At 43.0% G+C, this 24,460-nt stretch overlaps 1 protein-coding gene across 1 annotated transcript; it reads left to right on the top strand.

Annotated features, from left to right (window-relative positions):
• TRIM35 (tripartite motif containing 35) lies at positions 1 to 23,418 on the top strand. The gene is made up of 6 exons (XM_007938736.1): positions 1 to 435; positions 7,463 to 7,558; positions 13,207 to 13,437; positions 18,285 to 18,307; positions 22,150 to 22,268; positions 22,841 to 23,418. Exons 1-6 carry the CDS (start codon positions 1 to 3, stop codon positions 23,416 to 23,418), a joined length of 1,482 nt encoding a protein of 493 aa, XP_007936927.1.
• Positions 23,419 to 24,460: the final 1,042 nt, after the last annotated feature.

Genomic DNA, 24,460 nt, shown 5'->3' on the forward strand with positions numbered 1-24,460 from the left:
ATGCAACCAAGCCCCGTCGCGTCCCCCGGGCCTTCCCGCTCTTTCAAGGAGGAGCTGCTCTGCGCAGTTTGTTACGACCCCTTCCGCGACGCCGTCACTCTGCGTTGCGGCCACAACTTCTGCCGCGTGTGCGTGACCCGCAGCTGGGAGGTGCAGGTGGCGGCCACCTGCCCGGTATGCAAGGATCGCGCCTCCCTAGCTGACCTCCGCACCAACCACACCCTCAACAATCTGGTGGAGAAGCTACTGCGCGAGGAGGCAGAGGGTGCACGCTGGACTGGGCACCGATCCCCGCGACTCTGTCGCCGGCACCGCGCCCATTTCAACCTCTTCTGCGTCGAGGACAAGGAACTGCTGTGCTGCTCTTGTCAGGCTGACCCCCGGCATCAGGGACACCGCGTGCAGCCAGTGAAGGGCACTGCCCACGACTTTCGGGTACGAACGGCAGTAGGCGGGAGGTAGGCAGGACGGTAGATCATGGATCGGTGCTTAGCCGAGGTCTGGCCGCCCGGGCAGTGAGAGCATGTGAATGCCCAGAGTCTGGCCAGACTGATGGTCTCTCGCCCGAGCGCACACGTGGTGAGTAATCCGCGACTGGAATTCAACATCCTGATTCCACACCCGCCACTCCAACCTACCAGAACTGAGTAAACGTAGTCCCATTCTTTCTTCCGCTTCCAGCTTATTGGTTCCTCCTCTAAATATCCCCTTCCTGACTCCGGTTACCTGCAGAGGCCTCTGTCTTGTCAGGGCTGGTCCAAGGGGCCAAGATGAGAGAAAAACAATGTAAACAGGAAGTGAGAGCTGGGCTTATGTGTTATTTCAGTACAGCTCAACTTCTGAAAAGCTTAGGCCTCACACCTCTGTGCCGGTGGGGAGTGACCCTTACCTACCTGTGTGAGAAGCACAGTCCTATGAGTAAAGCCCCGGAAGCCTTGAGCTTGGCATACTCAGTTTAGATGTGGAGGAGGAGCCCAGGACCTGGCCAGGGATATTGAGCTCTAAGATCTCCTGAAATTGATCACCTCTTTCCTATAGGAGGCTTCTGGCTCCAGCCAGCTCATTTATTCCATCACTCAGCATCCCAATGCCTAGAGTTCCAGTGGCTATAAATAAACCAAGGGACAATTTACAATCAAAACTAACCTGGAGAATTTTTTGGTAGAGGATAGAAGAATGGTCAAAAAATAAGATTTTGCCTAGCTGAGGATTTTTCAAAACTTCTGACCTTAGCCCATAGGAAAAAATATATTTTACATTGTGACCCAAAACACCCATAAATATATAATGTTCAAAACAAAAGTTTTGTGACAATGTCCATTGTACTCTGACTTTTTCTATTCTTATTGTAGTATTTTTTTTAAATCTGCAGGTTGTGAAGCATTACATTTATTTAATCACTTGCTAATAATTGGGTCATACCCACAGCTTGGAAAACACTGGTTACTAAACAGGAGGTATTTCAAGAACCCCAGTGCCTGGTCTCCAGACACTGAAGGCTTGGGATGAGGCAGAGTACCAGGTCCTGATCTGAGAGAGCTGAAGTAAACGTATGAAGGGGACCATGGGTCAAGCCATGACTAATCACAGTAGGGCTGGGGAGGTGCAGATCAGGACATGGGCAGGAGTCAAAGGCTAAAAGCACTAGGCAAAGGCGCCAGGTTGAGGTCAAGTCAGGATGCAAGAGCAGTGAAACCAGACACTGGAATGGTGCATTATGATCTAAAGACAGCTTTCTATTTATTCAACAGGTGCCTTGTACTGCTAGGTCTCAGAGATAAGATAGAGAATAATTCCTACCTTCAAGGAGCTTTAAAGCAGAGACCTGAGGGATGAGGAGGTGTCAGCTAGGTGAAGAAGTTGAAGGAGGGTATTTGAGGTGGAGGCAGGGAAGCCTGAGTTTCTAAGCACCAAGAGAATTTCAGAATACAGTACTTAGAATGGGGAGATTAGAGGTTTGAGTCTGCTCAGAAGTACCTCTGAAAAAAGATGTGGAGATCTGAAAAATCAGCCATTGAAAACCCTATGGAGCACAATTTTGTTTTAACACATGTGAGGTCACCATGTATTTGAATCAACTGGATGGCAACTGGTTTGTTAGTGTAGGGATGGTGAGGGAGGAGAGACAGGCTGCCTAGAGGCTCAGCCTTTACCATTCATAAAAACTGTAGGGAGCAGTTGAAGGTTGCTATCTGAGGGGGTAGGGAGTAGTGTAGGCCCAAAAGATCCAAGGAGAATACAAGCTGAGTGGGGTCAGGTTGATGCAGGGTGGAATTCATTCATTTATTAAGACACATATGTACTGGGTGCCCATCATGTCCTGCGACCTCTTCTGGATGCTGAGCCTACAGAGGTCAACTGATAGGCCCCTAGCTTCACTGAGCTCATATATATGCTTTTTTTTTTTTTTTTTTTTTGAGAAGTCAGACAGTAAATAGACAAGATAAAGTCAGGTAGTAAAACTTGCCATGAAGGAAATACAGAAGGGTGATGAGTGAGGAATGGAAGGCAAGTGCATTCTTTACAACCCACTGCTGTTGAGTCAGATCTGACTCACAGCGACCCCTCCTTGGGTTTCTGAGGTGGTAGATTGCCCAACCTTCCTTCCGAGGAGTAGCTGGTGGGTTTGAACCGCCAGCCTCTGGTTAGCAGTCACATGCCTTAGGCACTATGCTGCCAGAGCTCTCGCATTCTTTACAAAGCCCCAGAAATAAGAATGTGTGGCAGAGTCTGTGACTTCCAGGTTGTAGTCTGTATGAGTGGACAGTAGGTGGTGGAGGGGGAGAGCGAGTGTTATGGGAAGAGTCAAGAAGTGAAAAGGGTAAGCTCAGAAAGCTGTATGCCATATGGAGGAGATTTTAAGTAGGTGATTTGGTGATGAGATGTGTGCTTTAGGAAGATCATTTGGGCAGTCATATGAGGAACTCAAGAAAAATAATCATACCAGCTAAGGCTTTTTGAACACTTAATAAGTGCTAGGCACTTGTAAGTGTTTGCATGTGTCAACAAATTTAAATCCTCATAAAATCATTTCTTATTGCTGCTGTAACAAATTACCATAAATGCCACTCCTCGGAAGCAACATTGGGCAATCTACTTTCGTAGAGATACTGCCTTGGAAACCCAACAAGGGGTCGCTATGAGTCGAATAGACTGAAGGGCAGTGAGTGGTTTCAAAAAACACAAATTTAGTATCTTAGTTTTGGAGGTCAGACATTCTAATGTCAAGGTGTTGGAGGTTCCAGAGGAGAATCTATTTTCTTGTTCTAGCTTTTAGAGGCTGCGGTGTAGTAAATTACTTAGTGTGGCTTTTCTACCCATAAGTCTTTGTAAACTCCAAGGTGGGAATTGCTATTAGCAACTGAGGAGATCCTGATTTTAAAGTCGCCCACCTGGAGTATTTCTGTTGGGCGTGGCACAATACAATGTTCTGGGAGGTTCCCACTCTCTCTCACGTGCTTAGAGTTCTGATGCTGTGATTGGCTAGTTTGACCACCCTTCCGGGAGCAAAAGGAAGCCTCCTGGAGGCAGAACTCTCTCTGACTGCTGGTGGAGGAAGACATGCTGCTGAAAGAGACACGCACCCCTGAAAGAGACATGTGCTGCTGGGAAAGAGACGTGAGAGACACGCATTGCTGAGTGAGACACCGAGGGACCAGCACTGCTGGGAAAGAGACTGTGAGAGACTCTTGGCTGAGGGACGGTGGGCTGGGAGAGAGACTGAGCGTTCTTCCTGAACTTGAGTTGTAGCCTGGTGCTTCCCTAATAAACCCTGTAATCTGTGAGTTCTGTGTGGCCACTGCAGTGAATTATCGAACCCAGGAGAGAGGTGGTGGGTGCCTTGGGAGGAACGGTTGGTGAAAGGGCTGGAGGGAGGCAGCATGTCTGGCCTGGCAGTAATAGGCCTTGGGTTACTGCTGGTAATCCTGCCTTTCCCTTGTAGGGTTAGAGGAGGTCAGAACATGTGGCCTCCTTGCCGTTTTTGTAGAGGCCCTAAGGAACCCTGGGGGTGCAGTGGTTAAAGTGCTCAGCTGTGGACCAGATAGTTGGTGGTTTAAAGCCACCAGCCATACCTCAGGAGAAAGAGGAGAGAGTCTGCTTCTGTTAAGATTTACAGCCTTGGAAACCCTCTGGAGCAGCTCTACTCTGTCCTTTAGGGTCACTGTGAGTTTGGTTTCATTTTAAAAGCCCCTTCCTTTATCTTCAAAGTCCATCATTTTATTTCACCTTGCCTTTAATGACTCTAACTCTACTCCCTCCCTCTTATAAGGTCCCTTGCTTGTGTTTCCCTTGGGTCTGATAGGATAATCTCCCATCTCAAGATCCTTACTTTAATCACATCTGCAAAATCCCTTTTGTCATTGAAGGTAATATATTCACAGGTTCCAAAGATTAGGATGTAGATCTCTTTGACAGCCATTTTTCAGCCTGCTACAGTTAAGTACTGTTTCCTGATTTTACACACAATGAAGTTAAGTCTCAGAGAGGTTAAATTACTCATCTAAACTCACAGGGAAGAAGCTCTAGAGTTCACCTGGGATGTTCAGCTCATGGACTCTAAGAGAACCTTCTCTTATCCCAGGGTAAAACTTTCCTTACTGGTCCTGTGTTCTAGGAGCTGTGTGGACAGCTGTTGGGAGAGGGGGAATAATGGCAACAGGTATTTATTGAGTACCTGCTATGTGCTGGGCCTGGTGTGAGGTGCTGGGGATGCAGTGGAGAACAGAACAGTCCTACATCCTGCCTTCTTGAGAGTCAGGCATGGATGCAATAATCACACTAAAAATTATGTAGTTTCGGACTGTAACACTGTGGAGGACAATATGGGATGTGACAGGTGATTGTAGCAGGGAGGCCTGATTTGATCTAGTGCGGTACAGGAAAGAGTCTCTGAGGAACTGATTTCACAGAGACCTTAGTCTACGGAGAAGTTAGTGAAGGAAAGGAGCAGCTGCCACAGTGATGGTGGTGCAGGTGACACGCAGCATGGGCATGCAGCACCACTGGGGCAGATTATTATAGCCTAGAGAACTGAGGGTCAGTTGAAATAACTGGGAGGAGTTCTGGGTGAGGAATGAAGATGCTGCAGGGCTCTGAAGGGCATGTTCAGGATCTCTAATCTTTTGCTAAGTGCCATGGAGCCCCATGGGAAGGACTGAAGAGATTTCAGAACGTGACTTAAATGTCTAAGTAAGAGCTCCAGAATGAACTTGGAATTTGAAGGGACTTTAGGAAGTCCTCTGCAGTATTTCTCAAACATGAACAATGGACGCACTCTTCTTAAAAAAAAATATTCCAACACGGTAACTTCAGTTGTTACATGATTTATATATGTACAAACACAACACTAGTATAACTTCCTCTTGTGTCAGAGTTAGAGGCTGCTCCATAGCATTTTCAAGGTTGTAACCTTTCAAAAACAGGTCACCAGGCCTGTCTTCTGAGGTACCTCTGGGTGGGTTTGAACTGCCAACCTTTTGGCTAGTAGTTGAGTACTTAACCGTTTGTACCACCATTAATGGTATTAGAATTATTTTTACTATTGCTCTAACAGAAACCTTGAAATATTTTCTTTCTCAGAGAAAGGGATCAAGATGGAGGGAAAATGATAAGTCTTAGATACAAAAAGTAGGAATCCAGCCTAAAGTGTGTAGTGCTTTTTTAAGTAAACCAAGGAGATCAGAATCAATAATTAAAATTAAAAAGGAAACTAACTTTACTAAAAAAATACGTGAATTTGCTTGTTAAGGTTTTGGCATGATTCAAGCAATATTAGAATATTGGAATAAAGGCAGAGGTAAGGGTGGACATGTACTTTAGGTCATGGGAAATAACTGTTGTTAGTTGCCATCATGTTGGCTCTGTATCGTGGCAACCTTGTGTATAACAGAATGAAATGTCCAGTCCTGTGCCATCTTCACAATCGTAGGTTTGTCTGAGTTTGTTGCTATGGCTATTGTGTCAACCCACTTATTAAGGAATTGACTCATTTTTGTTGGCTCTCTTCCAAACGTAATGTCCTTTCCTAGTGATTGGTCTTTCCTGATGATCTGTCTAAAGCAAACTAGTCGAAGTCTTACTGTCCTTGTTTCTAAGGAGCATTCTGGTTGTTTTTTTTTTTTTTTGGTGCTTTTGCATGTATATGAGATGATTGAAAAGACCATGGCTTAGGTCAGACATGCCATGGTTTTTGCTTTTTAATTCTTTAAAGAGGTCTTTTGCAGAAGGTTTGCCCAGTGCAATATGTCATTTGATTTCTTGGCTGCTGCTTTCATGGAAATACTGTACACTATAGGAAGTAAATGAATCACTTTGTAATCAGACTTGGTCGTTAATGACTGCAGACCAGTTTATTTAGAAAGTAAAGCAAGGAGCCTGTGTATGCAAAAAGGGCAAGGAGGCCACATGTTCTGACCTCCTCTAATCCCACAAGAGGAAGACAGGATTACCAGCCTTAACCCAAGGCCTATTACTGCAAGGCCAGACATGCTGCCTCCCTCCAGCCCTTTCTCCAGCCGTTCCTCCCAAAGCACCCACCACCTCTCTCCTGGGTTTGCTAATTCGCTGCAGTGGCCACACAGAGCTCACAGATTATGGGGTTTATTAGGGAAGGACCACAGGCTACAATTCGAGTTCAGGAAAAATGCTCAGCCTCTTTCCCAGCCCACCATCCCTCAGCCAACAGTTTCTCACAGTCTCTTTCCCAGCAGTGCTGGTACCTCGGTGTCTCACTCAGCAACACGTGTCTTTTGCGTCTCTTTCCCAGCAGCATGTGTCTCTTTCGGCAGCCCGTCTTCCTCAACCAGCAGTCAGAGAGATTCTGCCTCTAGGAGGCCTCCTTTGGAGCTTGGCAGAGTGGCCAAACTAGCCAATCATAGCATCAGAACTCTAAGCACCTGAGAGTGAGCCTCCCATAACATTGTGTTGTGCCACACCCAACAGAAATAACCCAGGTGGATAACATTTACAATCAGGAGCTCCTCAGTTGCTCATTCCACCACTGAGTTTACAATGACTTATGGGTAAAAAAGCCATACTAAGTAATTTACTACACTGCACCATACCAACTTTGTAGTCTTGCTCACAGCTTAGGGATTCACAGTCCAGCCCAGACCAGCCTTAGGCCCAAGCGGGATGTTCTTCTGTGCTGTAATGTGACCAACTTGAGAGAGGACAGATCCATTTACCTCAGAGGTACTGTCTCTCCATCAGTACCAGGTATAAAACAAAGGGGCTGAGCTAAAGGATAGGGCCCTTGATGTTGTAAGCTTTGGATCCAAGGTCATAAATTAAACTTATTATTCAGTTGTGCCCTATAGTGCGTGACATGTTCCAGGCTCAGTAAATGTTGTTGAGTTATTTTGATGTTAAGATGGAATTCCAGTGTTATGTGGCTGCCATCCCTGACCCGGTCTCCAGCCCTAATTTGCCTTTTTGTTTCCCTCTGGTTCCTTCCCATTAGGCCAAGTGTAAGAACATGGAGCATGCACTGCGGGAGAAAGCCAAGGCCTTCTGGGCCATGCGGCGCTCATATGAGGCCATTGCCAAGCACAACCAGGTAAGTGAAGGCTCAGGCCAAATGGGGAGGCTTGGGAAGCTGGGGAGAGGGAAGATGTGGCTGAGTCACCCTCCAGTGACCATTGATGCAGAGTCTGCCCTCCTCGGCACTGAGGGCCTTGTACAGCTGGGCCCTCTGCAGTCTGTGTCTCCTCTGCCTTGGCCCCTTTAAAGACCTGGGCATACCCATGGGAGCAGCTTAAAAAGCCACCAAGGTTTTCTGTACTGTGGCTGAAGAATAACTTTCAGCACCTGCTATATTTCACCATCTACCCATTTGTTCAAGCAAATGATGACCTGGGAGTCATTAGTGAGTCCTCTTTCCCCTCCTTCTCCACTGCTCACGCCAGCTGGATTACTGTCTGTCTTAAAATATATATCATGTCTGTCAAGTACTCTCCATCTCCACAGCTACCATCCCTGTCCAGGTCACCATAGTCTCTCACCTGGAGTACTTCAGAGCTTCCTAACTAGACTCCATGTGTCCCTCATGTTCTGCAATCCACTCTCCATGGACTGAGGGGTCTTATAGAAAAATGCATTGATTATGTCACTCCTCTGCTTAAAACTGCCCTGTGACTTCCTGTCACACTCAGAATAATGTCCAGACTCTTTACCGTGGCCTCCAAAGCCATCATCTGACCCCTGCCTGCCTTTTCATCTTTCTCTGCTGGTACCCTACTTCTGCCGCACTGACCATCTTTCTTAAACAAGCTGAGTGCCTTGGAGGCTTCTTCTCAGATCCTACCACACTCAGCATCTCTGTCATTAAAATCTCAGCTCAGATGTACTTTCTGAGAAGCTTTCCTCAATCACCCCAGCCTAAGTAACTTTCCCCTTCACTCTCTATCATATCTCCCTGCTTCATTTTCTTCATAACACTTCATCACTTATCATCTTTTTTATTTTCTATTTATTTTGATATTAGAATATAGTGAAAACAGAGAACACTATTCCCAGTATCTAGAAGAGTTCTTGGCACATAATAGGTGTTCAATAAATGTGTGTTAATTGAATGGATGAATTGGTTCACCCCGTCTCCTGTCAAGTTGTTATACATTGGCACCCTCTCTTCATCTGAATCTTACTTGGATTGGCAACCTGCTTTCTGACTGTCTGAATCTGGCCTGTCACTTCCTGAGACTGTTGCTTCTTGTAATTACTGCTCAGTTAGCCATCACAGCCACAGATGAGACATACCTGGCTCAGGCTACTGGCTTCTGCTTGAAAGGGCCTGCAATGCCCAGCAGTGTTCATGTGTCCACAGAAGAGGATTAGGCTTAAGAAAAGATCCTCATTAACATCTGGCCAAGGAGTTTCCACCAGAGCCTAAGAGCTGGTGGTACAGAGCAACAGAAGAATTGCCAAATGTTAAGAAACTGGACAGAAACTTCAAAGCACACCTATTTTCAAACCCAAGCCTGGTTCTCCAGGCAAACCCTCAACCTCTCCAAATGAATCTCCTCATCTGGAAAATGAGTACAATTCCTTGTTACATGAGGGGTCAATATGAGTCAGAATCAATTCAACAGCACCCAATAACAACAAAAGGAAATGTCTATGAAGTGAGTAGCACAGAGAAGTCATTCCTCTAATGTCAGTCCTTATGTTTCTTATGCTTTACAGATGGCCTTCGTTATCTAGCACTGCTATAACAGAAATACCACAAGCGGGTGGCTTTGACAAACAAATTTATTTTCTCACAATTTTGGAGGCTAGAAGTCTGAATTCAGGGTGCTGGCTCTAGGGGAAGGCTTTCTCTGGCTGCCACCTCTGGAGGAAGGTCTTTGTCTCTTTGAGTTTTTGCTCCTAGATGATCTTTATGTGGATTGGCATTTTTCTTCCCCATCTCTGTCCTGCTAACTTGTTTACTCTCTTATATCTCAAAAGAGATAGACTCAAGATACTCACTACACTAAGCCTGCCTTAACATAACAAAGAAAACCCATTCCCAAATGGGATTATAACCACATGTATCACCCAGAACCCACTGCTGTTGAGTCTATTTCAACTCACAGCAACACTTTTAGACAGAGTAGAACTGCCCAGGAGGGTTTCCAAGGCTTTATGGAAGCTGACTGCCTCATCTTTCTCCCTTGGAATGGCTATAGGATGCGGTGTACTAAATTACATGGTATGGCTTTTCTAGCCATAAGTCTTAGTAAACTCTATGGTGGAATTTGCTATGAGCAACTGAGGAGCTCCTCATTGTTAAAGTTATCCACCTGGGGTATTTCTATTGAGAGTGGCACAAAGCAATGTTTTGGGAAGTTCGCTCTCGCTCTCAGGTGCTTAGAATTCTGTTGTTACGATTGGTTAGTTTGGCTACTCTGCCAGGCTCAAAAGGAGGCCTCCTAGAGGTAGAAGAAGTTTCTCTGACTGCTGGCTGAGACGGACGTGCTGCTGAAAGAGGCACACTCCTGAGAGACGTGGGCTGCTGAGAAAGAGATGTGAGAGACACATCTTGCTGAGAGACATGCACTGCTGGGAGAGACTGTTGGCTGAGAGACGGTGGGCTGAGAGAGACTGAGGGTTGTTCCTGAACTTGAATTGTAGCCTGGTGCTTCCCTAATAAACACGATAATCTGTGAGTTCTGTGTGGCCACTGCAGTGAATTATTGAACCCAGCAGTAGAGAGGCGGTAGGTGCTGCGGGAGGAATGGTTCGTGTCAGGGTTGGTAAAGGGGCTGGAGGGAGGCGGCATGTCTGGCCTCACAGGGATAGGCCTTGGGCTACTGATAGTGATTCTGTCTTCTTATTGTGGGGTTAGAGAAGGTCAGAAGATGCGGCCTACCTGCCCCCTTAGCATGGATTCAAACCACTCACCTTTTGGTTAGCAGCTGAATGCTTTAACCACTGAATCATCAGAGCTCCTAACCCCAGGCATAAGGCTGAGGATTTAAAACACATACTTTTAAAGGACACAAATCAACCCATAATGCAGACCAGAAAGCTGGTTTGAGAGATGATGTGTTTTCAGTGAGTCATTTTGCCATTCTGTTGTCAGAGCCATAAACATATATTGGAGTGTCAGTTGAAAGATGGGATTAATAACCCACCATTGCTAGAACACACATGCTGAGTTGTTTTTCTAATAGTGATCTGGATATTATAGAGCTTCACCTCTGGGCTTTCACTTAATTTCTTTTATGACCAAAGCTATGTGACTGGCTTGCCTTGTCAGGAGTCCATGTTCCATTGACCTGTCTGCCCAGTCTGCAGTCATGGTGGAACTCTAAGTTTTTTGCTGGGTAGCAGTGGTGGTTCAGTGATAGAATTGTTGCCTTCATGTGGGAGACCCAGGCTTGATTCCTGGCCAGAACACTTCATGTGCAACCACCACCCACCTGTCAGTGGAGACTTTTGTATGGTGGTATGAGGCCAAAGAGGTTTCAGTGGAGCTTATAGACTCAGCTGATTAGGAAGAAGGGCCTGGCAATCTACTGTCTAAAATCAGACAGTGAAAACCTTATGGGTCACAATGGTCCAATCCCATTGTACATGGGGTTGCTATGAGTTGGGGGCTGACATGACAGCAGCTAACAACAATAATAAGTAGCTTTTTGCTGAAGCAAAGGGTCACGTGGTTAGGTGTAATGCCTCTAAGGATTCCAATTTGATTAATATTATCCTTTTGATTCAGTTAACTCAGCTTGATGAGTAGAGAGAAGTTTTGATAATTACCGTGAGACTGTCATTTCCAGCAGTGCGATGGCTAGGGTTTACTTTGCCCTTGGTGGCTTTTCTTGCCTTGCTCTGTTCTTTACCTTCCAGTGTGATAAGAGTCTTCCCAGGTACTACTTTCTCCAGCACTATCCATTATCTGTCTTTTACTTAATATTTACCAGCCTGATATTTCAACAGTGCTAACTGTTCTTATTTGAGTTTATTTGATGATTAGCAAATTTTTACATCACTTCACAAATATAATAGCCATTTGCTTTTCTCTGTGATTGGCAATTCACATTCCTTTTTTCTTGAGATATTTGTTTTTTCTTCCAGTGGATTTGTCAGAGTGCTTTGTATATTCAAAATAATAATAATAGTCTGTAATAGGTACTGTAAACATTTTTCCTAGTTTGTCATTACTTTTTCATTGAATCGTTGTTACTTTTTTTTTCTTTCATTTGCACTTTTTCTGGGAATCATTTTGTCATCATATTGTCAGAGCTGTAAACATACATATTGGACTTTCTATCCAAAGATAGGGCTACTAACCTGCCATTGCTATAGCACATATTTTGAATTGTTCTCCCAGTTGTGGTCATGCATTTTATTTCATTTTTTTATTGTGTTTGGGTGAAAGTTTACAGAGCAAACTGGTTTTCCATTCAACAGTCCATACATGTTCTGTTTGTGATGCTTACTGCAATCCCCATACTGTAACAGTATTCTTCCCAATTCCTCTCTGTGCCCACCTGTTCCCTTCTTTCTTCCTTCTCATCTGCTCCCAGCTTCCTAGCTCTATCCTGTGGGCAACTGCTGCCCTCTTGATCATGTATTATTCTAATAAATGCATACTCTCCTGATATGACCGTTCATCTTGTAAGTCTGTCTGTTGTTTGGTTGCCAGTTGAGTTATGGGAGTTAAGTTCAATTCTTAACTTGAAGGGTGTCCAAGGGCTACAATTTCAAGGGTTCCACCAGTCTTCATAACATCAGCAAGCCTTGTCTTTTTTATGATTTTGAGTTTTGTTCCACATTTTCCCCACTCTGTCTGGGACCTCATATTGTGCAGAGTGCCCAGCAGTGGTAGCCAGGCACCATCTAGTTCTGGTCTCAGGTTCAAGGAGGCTGGAGTTCACTTGCTCCTTAAATCCGTTGGTCTAATTGTTTCCTGTATTTTTTTTTTCTTTTCTTCATTCTTCTTTTCATGCATTTTATTTATGTATTTATTTTGTTAATAGTCTCTTGTCATATAAAACTTATTTTTGTATGTATTTCATCTTGTCTGCGTTCAGTTATCTCATTCTTTCTTTGGGGCTCCTCAGCTTCGTATTATACTTAAGAGAGGGCTTTCCCATTCCAAGATGAGAAGACTGCTTTTTCTTCGAGTTCATTTATAACTTTGTCCCTTCCCACTCTGTTCTACAAAGACTCCCCTGTTACTTTTATTTGCTCTTTGAGTATGCTTATGACTTTGTTAAATTTGATCTAAGCTTTTCTTGTTATGATGAGGAAAATGCATGTGATTCATGATTTATTTTTAAAATAAATACTTACTACTACTGTTGTACCAAGCCTTTAAAGCATACAAGTTTGAAGTACGGGGATCGGAAGACAAATTTTAAAAGCTTTTTTAACAGTTTATTTCTTTCATGCAGTATTTTCCTTGCTTACGATACAGAACATTGTACTTTGAAGGGGTTTTAGGACTATAGTTGTCACCTATAGACAGTGATTTTATTTTATTTTTTAATTTATCAAAACAATCTCATTATGCTGTTTGAATTTTCCATTTTAAATTTGAACTTACAAATTTATGCGAATAAAAAACTACCCTAGATTTTATCTGTTTGGGTGCTATATATGGTTTCTTTTGAAATTAGAGTTCCTGTTCTAAAGATCTGCCTTAGGGGAGCAGTAACATTCCATGTCTGACCTTCTGTGACTTGAGGGCACTTAGCTGCCTCCCACTCTCTGCCATAGATGGAGACTGCCTGGCTGGAAGGTCGAATCCGACAGGAGTTTGATAAGCTTCGAGAGTTCTTGAGGGTGGAGGAGCAAGCCATCCTGGACTCCGTGACTGAGGAGGCCAGGCAGAAGCAAGTTCTGGCGGAGGAGAAGATGAAACAGCTTGCGGAAGAGACGGAGACACTGGCACATGAGATTGAGCGGCTACAGATGGAGATGAAGGAAGATGATATTTCTTTTCTCATGGTAAGGAGTTATCATCCTAGTTCTAGGGACTAGAGGCAGATGTTCAGGAACCAGCGGGAGCTGTAAACCTCCAGCTCAAGCTGATCTGGTCTTCTGGTAGCTTCCTGGACACTGGCCTGAAACAGCTTACAGATGGGGTACTCTACTTGCATAAAAGGGCTAAAAGATTTTCATTAGGTCTCTTCATATCTCTGTCCTTCCCTCTTCTTTTGCTCTGTCTTTTATCACTCTTTCTTAATAAAACTGAAGGAGCTCTAGTGTGGTTCAAGTATTGGGCTGCTAACCAAAAAGTCATTGGTTTGAACCCACCAGCCACTCTGCAGGAGAAAGATGAGGTAGTTTGCTTCCATAAAGATTTACAGCCTCGAAAACTCTCTGGGGCAGTTGTACTCTGCCCTGTAGGCTCTCTGTGAGTCCAAAAGGACCCCATGACAGTGAGATTTCTTGATACAATTTTTTAATTTAAATATAAAGATGATGCCACTCTTTTATTTTTTTTAAATTTTTTAATTTTATTGTGATTTGGGTGAAAGTTTACAGAGAAAATTCATCTTACATACAGCAGTTCACATACACTTTGTCTTATAGCATTGAGTGTAATCTCCCACAGTGCTACAGCTCTTCTCCCACTTCTTCCCCATAGCCACCTCTTCCTTGTGTCCTGCCATCCCCTGCACTCCTACCCCCCAAGCTGTCTCCCTGTACATATACAGCCCTTCTATTCTCCTATGATTGATTTCTCCAAGGAGTGTATCTGCCTAATGTAAATGTCTAGCTCACATGCCTGTCTTTTGTTTGACTGGAAGTCACAGGAGTGGGTTCAATTTCAGACCTGAATGGCAGCTAGGGGCCATAGTCCTAGGAGTTTCACCAGGCTCTATCAGACCAGCAAATCTGGTCCCTTTTTTTTTTTTTTTAAATGATTTTGACTTTTGTTCCATATTGTTCTCCCACTCTGTCCAGGCTCTCCTACATAGATTCCCCCTGCCTCTGACTGGTTGACAGTAGTAGCCAGGCACCATCTAGTTCTTCTGGTTTCATGGTCATGTAGGCTGAGGATCGCATGCATGGTGTAATAGTTGCTTGGACTAATTGTTTCCATGCATCTTTGGTTTTTTTCATTCTTCTTTGCTCTGGATGAGGAAAGGCCCATTGTTGTATCTAGATGGCTGCTTGTAAGCTTTTAAGATCCCAGTCGCTACTTGGCAAAGTAGGATGTGGAACAATATTCTTGTATAGTATATTATGCCAAATGAGCTGGATGTCCCCTGTGACCCTGGTTCCAAGCCTACAGGTCCAACTACTCGCTCCCTCTGGGTAGCTGGCTATGACCAAGAAGGTACTACAACATTGTCCCTTGTCAGCTCTACTATATACCTGGGAATTCTTACAGAATATGTAAATACACTTGTAGAAACATTGTCTGCCAACACTATACATGGTCATGGGCACACTACCCTCTGCATAGACATACCTAATTGTTCAGCCTGTGTACCCATCTATCTACCTGTAGATCAATGTTTGCCATCACTGACAGTGCAGTACTGCATGTGCAGAAGGGTTCATCTTTATTGTCTGTACCTCCCATGCACCTCTCTGTCTTCTTCTTCCTTAATGCCACCATGTTGATTGCTCACATTTGGTACATTGCCCTTCTCTTCACCCAAATCAATACTTGTCTCTACCTATCTAGCAGTGTTCCCTCCCCTCGCCCCCGGTAATCAACAAAGAAAATTTCCTTCCACATAAAAACCTTTCCTTGACTTTTTACAATAACAGACTAATATAATATTTGTCCTTCTGTGATTGACTTATTTCACTCAGCATAATATCTTCCAGGTTCATCCATGTTAGGTGGTGTTTTGCAGATTCTACGTTATTCTTTAGGGTTGCATAGTATTCCGTTGTGTGTATGTACCATAGTTTGGTTATTCATTCTCCTGTTGATAGACACCTACGTTGTTTCCATCTTTTGGGCTATTGTAAATAGTGCTTTGATGAACATGGGTGTGCATGTGTCTGTTCTTGGCCTGGCTCTCACTTCTTTAGGATGTATACCTAGTAATGGAATGGCTGGGTCAAATGATATTTCTAATTGCAACTTTTTAAGGAATTGCCATACTATTTTCCACAGTGGTTGTATCATTTTACAAAGGATGATTCTACTCTTTAAAAAAAAAAAAAATGGGTTTATTTTTCTCCCTTTCATTGAATTCATTTTACCCCTGTCAGTCATTGGATCTTTACGGAGAAGTTTGCCTAATTTGAAAGCTGGTTTAGAAACTTGTGGAGATAGAGAGGTGTATCTCCTCTACTTGGAGAATGGTTGGTTGCTCTGAAAAGGAGAGTCTTTATAGAACACAGTGGGAAGGGACAGGGACATCTCTGCACTCAGGCAGGATGTCACTTCCTGGGTGGGGCCTTCACATGTTCTTAGCATCATACAAAGCCTTGAATCGTGATGTCTCCTGTCTCCAAAATGTCCTGATTATAAAATTATTTGCTGGGCTTCTTATTGCTTCTGGTTAGGAAATTGGGAGTGTTATCTTGCTCAATACTGAAATGTGCTTAAAGGGATCATTTTATGATATCTTTTTATTTATTTTTTCAATTGTGATATATTCACATATCATACAATTCATCCATTTAAAGTGTGTAATTCAGTGGCTTTAGTATATTCATAGAGTTGTATAGCCATCACCACAATCAAGTTTAGGACATTTTCATCACCTGAAAGAGAAGCTGGCATCCTTTGGAAGTGCTCCCGTTTCCTCCTTCCCCTGGTGACCACTGATCTACTTTCTATCTCTGTGGGTTTGCCTATTCTAGATATTTCATATAAATGGAAGTGTACAATATATCACCTTTGGGGACTGACTTCTTTATCAAGGTTCATCTAGCTTGTAGTATATATCAGTACTTTGTTCCTTTTCATGCTGAATAATATTCCACTGAATGGGTATAAACCGGAAAAAAAACAAACTCACTGCCGTCAAGTCATATCCAACTCATAGTGACCCTTCCTTGGGTTTCTGAAGCAGTATCACTACTGAAGTAGATTGCCCAACTTTCCTTCCAAGTAGTGGCTGGTGGGTTTGAACCACCAGCCTTCTGGTTAGCAGTCATATGCCTTAGGCACTATATCATCAGAGCTCCCATTGAATGGGTATACTACATTTTATTTATCCATTTATTAGTTGATGGATGTTTGGGTTATTTCTACTTCTTGGCTACTAGGACTAATGCTGTGAAGATTTATGTACAAGATTGTATGAGCATATGTTTTAATTTCTCTTGGGTGTATACTTACAGCAACTCTTATGTTTAACCTTTTGAAGAACAACCAGACCTTTCCAAAGTGGCTGAACTAGTTTACATTCTCACCAACAATGTATGAGGGTTCTGATTTCTCTACATTCTTATCAATACTTGTTATTATCTGTCTTTTAAAATTTAACCATCCTAAGAGCTCTGGTAGTATAGTGCCTAAGGCACTTGACTGCTAACCAGAGGGCTGGTGGTTCAAACCCACCAGCCATTCCTCCGAAGGAAGGTTGGGCAATCTACATCCGTAGTCATGTGTCATAATCAACTCAATGGCATTGAGTTTGGTTTTTTGGAGTAGATATGAAGGAGTATTTCACTGTGGTTTTGATTTGTATTTTCTTGATGGCTAATGATGTTGATCATCTTTCATATACCTTTAGGCCATTTGTTCTTTTTTGAAAAATCATCTACTCAGATCCTACGCTTGCTTTATTTGTCTTTTGGTTATTGAACCACAAGAGTTTTTTCAGTAGATTTTACATGCAAATCATTAACTCCGTTGTAAGTTGGTTCTTATGTAAGTTGAATACCTTTTTTTTTCTAGTTTTCTATATTTGTTTTTTATTATCAGTGTCTTTATGAATCCAGTCTTTGAACACCTGCAAGTGAACATCTGAGAAAGATAACATCAGCAAATTACATGTTGCAATATTGTGTATAGTACATACCACTAATGATAAAATGTATCCTCCCCCCCCAAAAAAAAAAACAGCAGATGGTTGTAAGTGCAGTTTGTCATCACTAATACATCATAAGTCCCATTCTGTGAGTTATTTTTTTCACTTTCCTACGAGCAAGTGTCTTTTGAAGCAGAAAAACTTTTAATAAAGTACAATTTATTTTTTCTTTTTTTGCTTGTGCTTTTGGTGTCATATCTAAGAAACTATTTCCTAGTCCAAGGTCATAAAACATTTATGTTTGTGTGTTCTTCTAAGAGTTTTGTAATTTAAACTCTTAAATTTAGTTTTTGCTCAATTTTGAGTGAATTTTTATATGTACTGTGAGGTAAGGCCCAACTTTGTTCTTTTGTATGTGGATATCCAGTTGTCCCAGTATCATTTGTTGACAAGACTATTCTTTCCTTATTGATTTGTCTTAGCACCCTTGTCAAAAATCAATTGACAGTAAATTTCAGAGTTTATTTCTGGACTTTGAATTCTGTGGCATTAAACTATGTATCTGTCCTTATGTTAGTACCACACTCTCTTGATTACTGTTGCTTTGCATTAAGTTTTGAAAATGGGAAGTGTGAGTCCTCTAACTTTGTTCTTTGTTTCTAAGATTGTTTTGGCTTTTTTGGATTCCTTGGATATCCATGTAAATTTTAGAACCAGTTTGCTAGTTTCTATAGAGAAGCTAGCTGGAATTTTGGTAGGAATTGTATGGAATCTATAGATTAATTTGGGGAGTATTGCCATTTTAACACTATTAAATCGCCTAATCCATGAACTAAGACTCCTTTTCAGTTCAGAAACTTAAATTTTTTTTTTTTTAAATGTCTGTATTTTTCTCTCTTTCAGAAGCATAAGAGTCGAAAACGACGGTAAGTTGCCAAGGCCGATGAAGGGGTCAGGGGAAGAGCAGGCAGAAATACCAGGGTACAGTCTCTGGTGGCTCCAGGGCCAACAGGTAATGAAGCGAGATGGGTATAACACAAGAAGAGTGGTGGGGACTTCGGTAAGATGGCAGAATAGGCAGACAAGCTACACAAATCCTCTTCAACAAAGAAAAGAGAAACCAATTGACAGAGATACAGAAGATAATCCTGGAGCCCTGAGCTTTGAAAAGAAGTATACAGAAGTGGATTAGGCACTAATTAGTGGGAAAATCTGAATGAAAACAGTGAGTACAGAGATGGTTGGAGCAATGGACTGTCAGCTACTCTGACAGGGTTAACAGTCTGAATATTTCCAAGTGGTGTTAGGACCTGAGAATTGACCTGAAGATCAGTCCTAGTTCCCAAGGGCTGCAGGGACAACTGCACTGGTAGCCTATGACTAGGAAGGGAAACAGCAAGGAGGGAGACTTTTTCCTATCTGGATGATGCAGCCATTTTGATTGTTTACAAGCGGTGGCCATTTTGGATATAAATTGACTGAGATCGCAGTCATTTTGAATGTTTACAAGCAGTGGCCATTTTGAATTTTAAAGTGACAGCATTCTCATTCCAGAGACCTAAGAATAGGCTGTGTTTGCCAAGGTCAGCAGGGATATAGGGAGGCTGACAATGGGAAAGGAGACGGGTGGTGAGTGTATAAGTTCTGCCAACTCACAAATAGAGGAGCACAGCACAGTACCCTGCTTACGTAGATAACATCCAAACAAAGAAAATTAAAATCGTGGGCAAGTTACTCCAACATACCAATTAAATATAAACACAAAAATGCCACAATGCCTAGGAGACAACAGAGCATCACAATCCACACAAAGAAGGAAGGTAAAGCAGGAGAAACAAGGGACCAGGCTACAGATCCAAACACATCCCTGAGGAAGGTGCTGCATTGGAACTCCCTGATAAGGAATTCAAAAGAATTATATTTAGGTACCTTCAACAGATTGAGAGATAGATCAAGGAAAACACTGACAAAATTGAGGAATACACACAGAAAAGCCTAGAACAATTTCGAAAGATGATAAAAGAACAAAATGATAATATAAATGAAAAATTAGAAATGATGTAAAGTCTACACACAGTAATCCAGAAGATTAATATTAAATTTCCAGAAATAGATAACTCATTGAACAGGCAAAGGAGTAGAATTGAATCAATGGAAGACAGAATTAGTGAAATTGAAGGTAAATACCTAAATACTTCTTTGGAAAGGGATCAATCAGAAAAAAGATGAAAACAAAGTAAAGAAAGCCTAAGGTTTATGTGGGATACCATCTAAAGGAATCACCTGTGTGTAATCAGAATTCTAGAACAGGAAGAGAAAAATAAAACCCCAGAGAAATTGTCGAAGATTTATTGGAAGAGAATTTTCCTGGTATGATAAAAGATGAGAATATATCCATTCAAGAAGTCCAACAAACCCCAAACACGATAGACCCCAAAAGAAAATCACCAAGACATATCGTCATACTTACCAAAACCAAAGACAAAGAAAGAATCCTGAAAGCAGCACAGGAAAAACAAAAAGTTACCTACAAGGGGCAACCAATAAAACTAAGCTCAGATTTCTCGGCAGAAACCACGCAGGTGAGAAGACAATGGGATGGTATGTATAAAATCCTGAAAGAGAACAATTTCCAACCAAGAATTATACCCAGCAAAACTGTCCCTCAAATATAATGGTAAAATTAGGAGATTTCCAGGTAAGCAGAAATTAAGGGAATTGGTTAAAACCAGACCAACCTTATAAGAGATGCTAAAGGGAGTCCTTTGGACAGAGAACCAACAACCGCCAACAACAGCTGACCATTAACACACATGATGACATAACCCAGAAACCAGCCCACTTATAAAAGTATCCAAAGTAAATAAACCTACAAGATTGTGAACAGGGAACCAGAGATATCAGTTGACAAATGAAGACAACTGAAAACCAAACAGGGAAAAAATTGTGTAGTTACAGAACTTCTAAATGGTAGGGAAGTCAAGATGAGTGCAAGATAGAATGGACTAAACTTGGGAAGAAAATTATAAATCACAGGGTAACCTCAAAGAAAAATGATCAACCTTCACATCAAAATAATAAAGAGGACCAGCAGAAATATTTAGCAAATACTAAAACAATAGCAATGAAGGAAGTGATAACATGATTCGTAAACAAAATGAGCTCAGCACAGAAAATTATTTGGAATAAAGAAATCAACACCATGAAAAGCACATAACAAAATGACAGCAACAAATTCATACTTGTCGAAAATTACATATCTGACAAGGGTCTTATCTCTAAAATTTATAGAAAACTCCAACACCTCATTTAAAAATGGGCAGAAGACATGAATGGACACTTCACCAAAGGGGATATTCATGCAACCAGCAAATGCATGAAGAAATGCTCATGATCATTAGCCATCAGAGAGATGCAAATCAAAACAATGAGATACCATCTTACTCTGGCACGAATGGCAAAGTTCAATGAGACAGAAAATAAATGCGGGAGGATGTGGAGAGATTGGGACTCTCATACACTGCTGGTGGGACTGTCAAATGATACAAATACTGTGGAAAAAAGTATGACAATCCTTTAAAAAGCTGGAATTAGAAATACAATATAACCCAGCAATCCCATTACTAGGTATATATCCTAAAGAAGTGAGAGCCAGGATAAGAATAGATATATGTACACCCATGTTCCTTGCAGCACTATTTACAATAGCCAAAAAATGGAAACAACCTAGGTGCCCATCAACAAAAGAATGGATAACCAAACTATGGTACATACACACAATGGAATACTTTGCAACACTAAAGAATAACGTACAATCAGCAAAACACTGCATAACATGGATGAACTTGGAAGACATTGTGCTGAGTGAAATAAGTCAATCACAGAAGGACAAACATAGTATTAATTCTTTATTGTAAAAAGTCAAGGAAAGGTTTATGTATGGAAGGAAACTCTTCTTTGTTGGTTACCAAGGGTGGGAAGGTAGAGGAGGGAACACTGCAAAAAAAAAAAATAATAATAATAATGCATTGACCCATGTCACTTTAGTTTTGTGTATTTCACTGTACATATATTTCAATAAATTGCATTTAAAAAAAAAAGAGTAGTGGGGACTGGTTACTCTAGAGAGAACCCTTCTTTCAAGGTGTTCCCATACTGATTATATGCTGGATCACAGGAGAACTTAGTCATTCTCCTGAGTGTGGAGAGTCACCATCTACCATAAAAGAAGGAAGAGTGCTCTCCTCCACTTAACTCACTATTCTCATTGAGACTCATTATTTGTCAGCCTCTACTCTGAGAGCCTTAGTGCACACTAGTGTGTGTTGACTGTTGTTAGGGTCACAGATGAACAAGGGAAGACTTAATTTTAGTCAGAACTGCCCAAAAATAGAAGAGTCCTTTGGGCAGTAGTGAGTGCTTGGAGGTGTTCAAGCAACAACTGGGACTACTGGACTAGATGACCCTTAAAATCTTGTCCAACTCAGACATCCTATGAGTGGATGTGTAAATATAGTTTCTAACCTCATACTTATATTTACCCCACGTGCAGCAGGGCACTTCCTCAAACTGAATCCCTGGTGAGTGGGGCAGCCCAGTTTGCTCCTGGTTCATCTCCCAGCAGCCAGTCTAGGTTTGTCTCGGGGAAGGTGGTCGGGAAATTTAGACCTAAGGAAGTAATGAGTCCTATTCCCTGTTTCCAGTTGACCCCAGTTAAGCCCACGATCCAGGTGACCCCTGCCCGCCATGCCCATTTCTCCTTTCCCAGACTCTTCTGCACCATGGAGCCAGAACCCGTCCAGCCTGGCATGCTTATTGATGTCTGCAAGTACCTGGATTCTCTGCAGTACCGTGTCTGGAAGAAGATGGTCACGTCTGTTGAATCTGGTGAGTAGGGGCAGGGGGAAGGTTAGGTGCTACAGGTCAGGAGGGAAGCACTTCCTGCTGAGCAAAGAGCCAGCTGAACTTCTTCAGGTTCCCACCTTATCACACCTCTCTTCATCTCCGCTCATCTTTTCTGAGCAGGCCCCAGTGTCCTGTGCTTTAGTCCTTGCCCTCACTGCTCACATCCTCCTGGCAGAACTTGTTCCTCTTTGGGTTCTGACTGTTTCACCTCTTCAGGAAGAGAAACTGACTACCTCTCTGTTGAGATTCCTGTTGTATGTGTGATGAAAGACCTTCTCACTCCTCAGAAGCCCCTTTATTTCCAAGATCACCTACCTCTCCCAAGGTGAACCCAGCCACATGTCTATGTCATGGCGTTACAGGGAGAAATGTTAGCAATCCAGGGGAGTATCATGTACTTTTCTAAGACATCATAGGGCTGCTCCCTCTGTGGACTGGGGCTAGGGAGGTCATAGTTGGTCAGTTTGGGGAGAGTGGAGACATCACTTGGAAGAAGGAAGGGATATGAGATTTGCTGATCCTCACCCTCTTACTTTTTTCTCCTCTGTTCTCAGTGCCCTTCAGCTTTGATCCAAACACGGCAGCTGGCTGGCTGTCAGTCTCAGACGATCTCACCAGTGTCACCAACCATGGCTACCGGGTCCAGGTGGAGAATCCAGAGCGCTTCACCTCGGCGCCCTGTCTCCTGGGCTCCTGTGTCTTTTCCAAGGGTTCTCATGCCTGGGAGGTCGACCTGGGAGGGCTGCAGAGCTGGCGGGTGGGTGTGATGCGGTTGCCCCAGGACACTGGCACAGAAGGACACTCACATAGCTGTTACCATGACATACGCTCAGGCTTCTGGTACATGTGCCGAATGCAGGGGGTGGAGGGTGACCACTGCATGACCTCAGACCCAACCACACCTCCCCTGGTCCTGGGCATCCCACGCCGCCTGCGAGTAGAACTGGAGTGTGAGGAGGGCGAACTGTCCTTCTATGATGCCGAGCGCCACTGCCACCTCTACACCTTCCATGCCCGCTTTGGGGTGGTGAGGCCATACTTCTACCTGGGGGGCATGCAGGTGGATGGGCCCCCGGAGCCTCTGCGTGTCTGCCCCTTGCGCATCAGCATCAGGGAAGAGCTGGACGGCTGAGCTTGGGCCGGGTACCACCCAAGTGTCCTTTCATTGTTTGTCCTAGTGCCTGTATTAGCCTCTACCTCTCTACCACCTGCTTTCTAGCCAGGTATCTTCCTACTGTTTTTATCCTGCCCTTTTTCTTACCTCTAGACCCTAAGCTTCTGTCTTCATGTTTGGTTCTCTACCCATAAGTCCCTGGGTGGCACGATCAGATTGGGCATGACTGCTAACCTAAAGGTTGATGGATCAAACTCTCCCAGCATTGCCACATAAGAAGGGCTTGGCAAAGTGCCATCATAAAGGTTACAGCCAAGAAAACCCTATGAAACAGTTCTGCTCTAACAAATGAAGTGGCTAGGAGTTGGATTTGACTTGACAGCAGTAGGTTTGGTAGTCATCAGGAGGGGTCTTACAGAATCCATGATCTAGAGTCACTGGCACTTTCAAGGATGTGAGCTAATTCCAGCATTTCTAGGGATAATGTTTGCTTCTAGAATGGACCCCTGCCATATCTTTGGGTAGGACCCAGAGCTCAGCTTTCCTATTGCTTTTTATTAGTGTTTAAAAATGTTCCACAGAACCTCAAGCGGTCTCTTCTGGGGAGAAGAGACTAACCTTCAGATCAGTTCTGAATTCTCTAGTTAAACACTTCTTGGGTGACTTCCAAGGCATTTAAAACAAAATGTTAAAAAAAACATGACAGACCTGTTCCCTCTGTGGGCCTCTGTTTTTTTCATCTGTAAATAAGATAGTTGATCTGGCAGATAATGTTTGTCTAGCATATGATGTCAGTCTGTCATTGCTACGGAGGAGATTCCTCTGATTAGTTTTTACAAAGGTATGAGAAAAGAAGAGAAGGAAGGCCTATTCAGTTAGGCAGAAAGGAAGGGGAAGGTCTGGTCTGAGGTGGTGCTGTGGAGTGAGGACAGAGATGCCGTGTGCTCGGCTTCCCGTTGCCTTCCTCAGCTGCCTCAGCCTCTTGCTCTGCCACTTCTGGTGTCTCCATCTTGGTTTCTTCTCCTTCTGTGGTACCTACAGACTTGTACTTCAGCCTTTA

Source organism: Orycteropus afer, unplaced genomic scaffold (genome assembly GCF_000298275.1).
Source record: "Orycteropus afer afer isolate SDZICR_OR568_19922 unplaced genomic scaffold, OryAfe1.0 scaffold00053, whole genome shotgun sequence".
Taxonomy (NCBI): Eukaryota; Metazoa; Chordata; class Mammalia; order Tubulidentata; family Orycteropodidae; genus Orycteropus; species Orycteropus afer.